Source organism: Prorops nasuta, unplaced genomic scaffold (genome assembly GCF_024137725.1).
Source record: "Prorops nasuta isolate Cenicafe-Biocafe unplaced genomic scaffold, Cenicafe_Pnas_1.2 PNAS00031, whole genome shotgun sequence".
Classification (NCBI taxonomy): domain Eukaryota; kingdom Metazoa; phylum Arthropoda; class Insecta; order Hymenoptera; family Bethylidae; genus Prorops; species Prorops nasuta.
This window is the reverse complement of record NW_027116828.1, coordinates 654,064-660,561: the sequence shown is the minus strand read 5'-3', so window position 1 is coordinate 660,561 and position 6,498 is coordinate 654,064. Positions and strand designations below refer to the sequence as shown.

Sequence of the window (6,498 nt, the reverse complement as noted above, 5' to 3'; positions counted from 1 at the left end):
GTCGTGAAATGCAAATAAAAAATTATTTGTCTAATTTACTGGAAATTTTGCAAATACATTTTTTAACTTATTGGCCTCAGCAATAAGCAAAGTATACCTCAAACTTCATTAAAAAAACCATTATAAATAAATTTTTTCTCCTTTTGTTTATAAAAAAAACGACATTTCTGTTCAAAACAACCTCAAATTTTAATTTTTAGGCTTTTTTTTGTTAAATTTCATTATATTGTTATGGGTTTACACTGCGATAAGCAAATTCAATCACATTGGTACAACTAAATTTATTCTGTCCTCGTAGAGTTATTTTACAATGTTGAATAGTATAAAATAAATTGATAGGAAACAGGTAGTGACCTCTCCCTTGACCTTTTTATCTAGGTCCTTCTCGAGGTCCTTGAGCTGGGCGCTGAGGGTATTATCTGTTCGTTGAGTTTACTTAGTATAGTGTGGAATCGAGGTATCTTGTTGATGTCCGCTGCATTTATGCTGTTTTTGGGATCAATTGTATTAAGAGAAAATTTATGGCTTGGAATATAATTCCTTCACTTGCTTATTTTATAGGTTTGTACTGTTTCCAACATAAAATCAGTAGCTGTTAACAAACAATTATTATGTAAATAAATCGTTCCGGAGCCCACTAATTCTATGCTGAACTTAGGTTTGTTTTTACAAATTACTTATAGAATTTCTTTATGCGGAGTGTTAAATATCCATAACGATGGATTATTCATTGGCATCAGCATTGGGTGAATCAGCAACGTTTAACTTTAATATTAATTAACATGCACTTTACGGCGAATCAATAAATATTTTACTCTTCTTGTAATAAAAATTCTTTAAAAAACAACGTTTTACAGGAGTATCACCCCTTAATAATAATTTACAGGAAAAAGAACTCAGTTGACATTTACATAAATTTATTATCTCCACAACGATCATTTTCACATAAATAAAGACATTTAATTTCAATAAAATTCATATAAACAAGAAAAACAACTATTTATTATACAAGAGTAATAAATTTTCATACTTTTTAAAATTCTTAAAAATTATAAAAAGGATAAACTTTTTACAACATTATTATAAGGGATCATTCATCCTCGGGATAAAATAAAAGAATAAAATTATTTATTTAATAATGACCAACACGATATTTAAAAATTTATTTAATTTTCAATTTACTAGGTAATTATATATGCATATAAATGCATTATCAGAACAATTTTCACTTCAATATTCTTTACAAAGTTCAATAATAACAAACAATTCTAGATAAACTGTCAAAATACACGAGGAAGATAGAAGTATTACGAAGTATTGTTCGTAAGACTATTACTACACTATAGAAAACTAATATACTAACAGAAATTATAGTGTCGTACTACACATCTTATAGCGTAGTATCCGAAATACTGCACATCCTATAGCGTAGTATCTCAAATGCTACATATCTTATAGCGTAGTATCCCAAAGGCTACACATCTTATAGCGTAGTGTCCGAAAGGACACTACGCTATAGGATATGGACACTACGTAGTGTAATTACACTACACTTGGCAACGCTGCCTTGCACTGATACAAGAGATGGTTACTACCACAGTGAGCGCAACCGGTACTATTCACGCTAGTAGCGTGTGACTTCAAAGATCTCCCCGATTCCTTTTTGGAAGTCTTAGTTTTGTTACCTAAGGATTGCAAGGAGTTAACGTGACGCGTTAGAAACTCCGAAAATTGAAGAAAGGTGGGATAATCCTTGCTGCTTCCCAGATACATCTCCCAGGCCAAACGAAGGGTGTCATCCAGTTTGTTCTTCAGTGAATGAACAATGATAGGATCCCAATGATCGACGCCGTAATCCATAGTTTTAAGGGCGTTGAGAGCAACCGTGACTGAGTCCCTAACTTCTTTCAGAACCTTAAAATTGTCACCACGAAGCGTGGGTACTTGCGAGATCTGATCTAAGAACGTATCCGTGATCATCCGTTTGTCAGTATACCTAGCTACTAGTGTGTCCCATGCTATCTCATAGTTCTCGGAGGTGATCGCTAAAGATTTAATGACTGTTGCCGCTTCTCTTTGCAAACAGGATTTTAGATAATGAAACTTGTCCCGCCCGGAGGCCTGTACTTTTTTGTGAACAATGGAACTGAACGTTTCATAAAAGTTGTTCCATTCTAAGTAATCCCCGGAAAACTTTGGTAAATCGATAACTGGAAGCCTGATGTGGTTTATTTCGCCTGAAGGCGCAGTGGGGCCTGATGCAGACATTGCACCACTGGATCGAAATTCGTCTAGATGTCCCAGAATAAATTCTTCAGCGTCACTGTGGGCATCAAGGGCTGCTTGATACCAGTTTTCCGTCACGTACTCCATTTTAGCTAATTCGGCCGGTTTAGTGTGAGTAGTGATCTTAACGTGAGTTTTATGCAACACCTTAAGCCACTTCTCTACAGCGGCATGCCTATCCTCCAAGAAGGGAAGGGTGAAATTGTTGACTCCACGCTTTTTGATGTTAACGACCAGCCGAACGAATTCATCCCGAATCATGGGCACGTAATTGATTGCTTCTAATAATTCCCCTGAGCTAGCCATTTTTGAAACTCTATTCCAGAAAAAACCAAACCCTAAACACAGCCCGGAACACCCACTCAGGAGCACTGATGCACTTCGAACGTTTTTTGCCGGAAATCCGGCTCGAAGGACCAAAAATTTGTGCGAAACAATGTCCCAAGTCGGCTCCGAACCTGTGGTCAGAAGAGAAGGTTTTTTGTTCTTGAAATAAAATTGTCAAAACACAGGTTAATGGAAAATAGGAGATTTATTCAATAAATAATATGGTACAAAAATATATACAATAAAGCCGCTATACTTAATTATAGACTTCCTAGGAAATTTATTGTCTTCAAATTCTAGGGAATTTCGGTTGACGAAGATTCCCAAGAACCCTAGAGACTAAAATTCCCCAGAAAGGAACGCGAACTTAACAACTCCCGGACTGGACAATTTTCCCTGGGTTACTCCCCAGTAAAATCCCCAGCCTCGGGAGGAAGCAGATGTGGAGAAGTGGTTTTAGGGAAGGGGAAGTCCCCTTACCCCTCAGCCACCTTCTCCAAGAGCTCTAGTGGCTCCGAGCCACCCCAACCCCTAGGGTGAGTTTACCCCTCCCACTACCCGACTCTTTCGAGAGCCCTGGATTGAGGGTCGGAACACTGGGTCCAACGTAGTCCTCGTAGGCAGTGTGGAGAGGAAGGAGAGGGTTTAATTCCTCCCGGGAAGTCCCCGGAGAAATCTCCCTTAGGAGGGAGGAAATTGCCGCAGAGGGGAAGTCCCCTCTTGGTAGGCGGTGGGTAGTTGGTGATACTTACCAAAGTGATTCACCAGAAGAGTTCGCCGGTGGAGGCGCTCGTTAGATGGCCGTGGAGGCGCTGCCGTAGAGGCGTCAAAAAGCCGGTGAGGCGGGTGCCGGAAGGCGTTGCCGATAAGGCGTCAAAAATGCTGCTGTTGCTGCTGCTATACAGCTGTCGAGCCAGTCTGGGGTGCGATGGGTCCTTATCAAGGACCCATCTAAGTAATTACGCGACACTAATCTTGCCAGCGAGAGAGTTGCTGCGGGCACTGGCCACCTAGTGGCCAAGCGCGCAAGTCGTGTCGCGTCGCGGCCGCGACGCGCCAGGGCCAGAAGACGCGCAAGCGCGCCGCGGAGAGACACGGACAGATAGAGCGGCTAGACGCTGTCGGTCTAGCCGTCTACTGTGAGCGCAAAAAAGAAAGGGAGATATAGCGGAAAAATGCGGAATCTATTTCTCAACATTTTCCGCTCCCCCCGATCTCGGACATAAGGTTTATAGTAAAAATCGTAGGAAATAAAATTTAATATTTTTCCAATTTTTACATTTAAAAATAACTATATATATTGTAACGTGGTAGAAGCACGTTACAGAAATACATAATTCTTTTGGTTCTCCTTCCTCCCCCTTAGCGCCTCCCGTCCCCTTGAGTATGCTTGTGAGTGAGTGAGTGAGCATAGATGAACCTTCCGTGTGATGGTAATGTAGTTACCCGCTTAAAGGATATTGTAATTGCCATCCACGGAAGGAGAGTAAATGTTTTTGGGAAATGGTATGATTGAGAATTGGGCGAATGTTTTGTTGTGGTTCTATCGCTGATTCACGACAAACTCGAAATTCTTTTGTATAATAAAGTTTATTGACGTTGATTTACAATGTTTCTTCTTTATACAAATTGATAACCAGAGCTATGAGCTAGATAATTATAGTTTTAAGAGACAAAGGATTGCCTGGATAAGTTTAAGAGATAAGAGGACTGAAGGTCCTAGGAGACTCGACTTGTTCCTTCTAGCTTTTGACTCGAACTGATTTTTGGGGCTGCACGTTTGGGGCTCCTACCCTCAAAGTGCAGCGTCAAACATTACCTTATATGGTAACATTTGCGGGTCCCAATGGTCAAATGCGTCATTGTTCTAGAACATTCGACTGCCGTCGAAGTGCATTTTGCCACGTGTCGGGACTTAGCCTTGGCGACTGTGTGAACGAGCTGCGTCTGGCGCTTCGTATTACATTTAGGAATTTGTCGCTTTTAGGAGTATCTCTCCTTTACAATGAGGCTATTGATATTTTAATATAATTATGATAGATTTAGAGTTATTAATTATATCTTTAAATGATAATAATATTAATAATATTAATTATATAATGCTTATTGTAGCAATGAGTTATGTATGTTTATTCTATGTACATAACACCCCTCCCCCCCTGGAAAAAGAGGGTGGGTGGTTAATAATCGGGGTTGTATTGAAGGTTTACTGCTTGCTCAGGTGTGACGATGATCATGTGCGTCGGGGCAGCGTCGTCCGTTGCTGGGGCGGCGGCGTCATCTGTTACGATGGCATTGGATGGCAATGCCTGTATTGACCTGAGTATTGGCTTAGGTTTTGGTCTTCTGTGAAGATATCGCCAGATTATGTAAATGGTTAATCCTATGATGATTAACGTTGTAGTAGAATATGAGATGGCCATATGTTGATAGGTGTGGTGTTGTCCTAGGTCTTCGTTTTGTACATCCTTTTTCAGCTGTTTTAGCTGGATGCTGAGCGTGTTGAGGTCGTTGACCTTGTTCAGGATGTTATGCAGCCTGGGAATTTTGGTTGTGTTGATTGCTGCTACGTAGTTTTCAGGATCTATGGCTCTCAAAGAGAAATTATAGTGCGGGATATAGTGTTTATGTTTGTTGGGCTTGGAGGTTTGTACGGGTTCCAAAACAAAATCAGTAGCTGTTAGGATACAATTTTTATATAAATTAATTACTCCGGAGCCCATTAATTCTATATTATAAGTAGGTTTTTGTTTGCAGATTACTTCTACAATTTCTAATCGCGGTGTGGAGTATATCCACGAGGCTTGGTTTTTCATGGGAATTAGCATCGGTTGCACTAAATGTATAAGTTTATGCTCGCACGTATTTATATCTATGTATTTTAAATATAATGCAATTTCGCATGGATTAATTGTCTTTATTTTGTTGGATGGTTTATCCGTTGGACAGAAATAATTATCTTTTATCGTATAACATTTTTGTAGTTCGTCTTCAGTATACTCTGTATAGTGCTCAGCAATGCTGTCTATTGCTATGTATTCCTGTCTTAAATCTATTATGGAGTGTAATGTTGTAGAATTCTGAATAGGGATTGGAATTGGATATATTTGCAAGAGATCGAATTCTTTGGGCGTTATTAGAGGTATGTGAAATACTATAATTAGTTTGTTGGTTTTGGTATAAATTGTGGGTTTCATTAGTTTTGAAATTAAATGTATATTTAGTGTTTCTAATGGAAAAGGGAATTGCGTGCCAGGAGGGATGTGAGGGATCGCATCTTTAAGGTATTCGAGAATTTTTGTATATCGAATAATTTTTGGATTTATTACTCCTTGGTTCGCCTGTATTACGAAATTTAGTAAGTGTTCCGTGTCTATCATTAATTCTTCGGATGTAAGATTAATGTTATATAGAACTTCTCGCTCGTCCGCTTGGGCTTCTAGATCACGTACTGTTTTCATCAGCATTTTTTCGTTCGCATCTATTTTTTGTATCGTGTTATTATAAGTTTCTATAGTTTGGTCGATAATTTGTATTTGTTTTAAGAGTGCTATTCTGTTGGTCTCTACTGTTTGATCTATGCTTTGTAGATGTTTATTTATTTCTTCTTCGTCGTTACTGTCCATTATTCCGAATAAAATTTTTCCGATTGATCCTACTCCGTTTGCTAGTCCTCGTTTGTTTCTCTCTTGGTGTAATGTTATTTCATCTATTTCATCTAGGTTCTTTTCGGCTGTCTCTAGCTTGTAGACGGTATCAATAACGGGGTGTTTACAGATTTTTCTTCCTTCTTGTTTGTAGCAAAGGGTTTGATCATATAGGAATTTGTCTAGTTGCGCGAGTCTTTGGCGATATTCTACTATGTCGGTGATTATTACTAATTTC

At 39.0% G+C, this 6,498-nt stretch overlaps 1 protein-coding gene across 1 annotated transcript; it reads right to left on the bottom strand.

Moving 5' to 3' along the window:
• Nucleotides 1-1,542: 1,542 nt before the first annotated feature.
• Nucleotides 1,543-2,592, bottom strand: LOC136782959 (uncharacterized). Its single transcript, XM_066742741.1, has one exon. The coding sequence runs from the start codon at nucleotides 2,590-2,592 to the stop codon at nucleotides 1,543-1,545; it is 1,050 nt and encodes a 349-aa protein (XP_066598838.1).
• Between the last annotated feature and the right edge of the window lie 3,906 nt (nucleotides 2,593-6,498).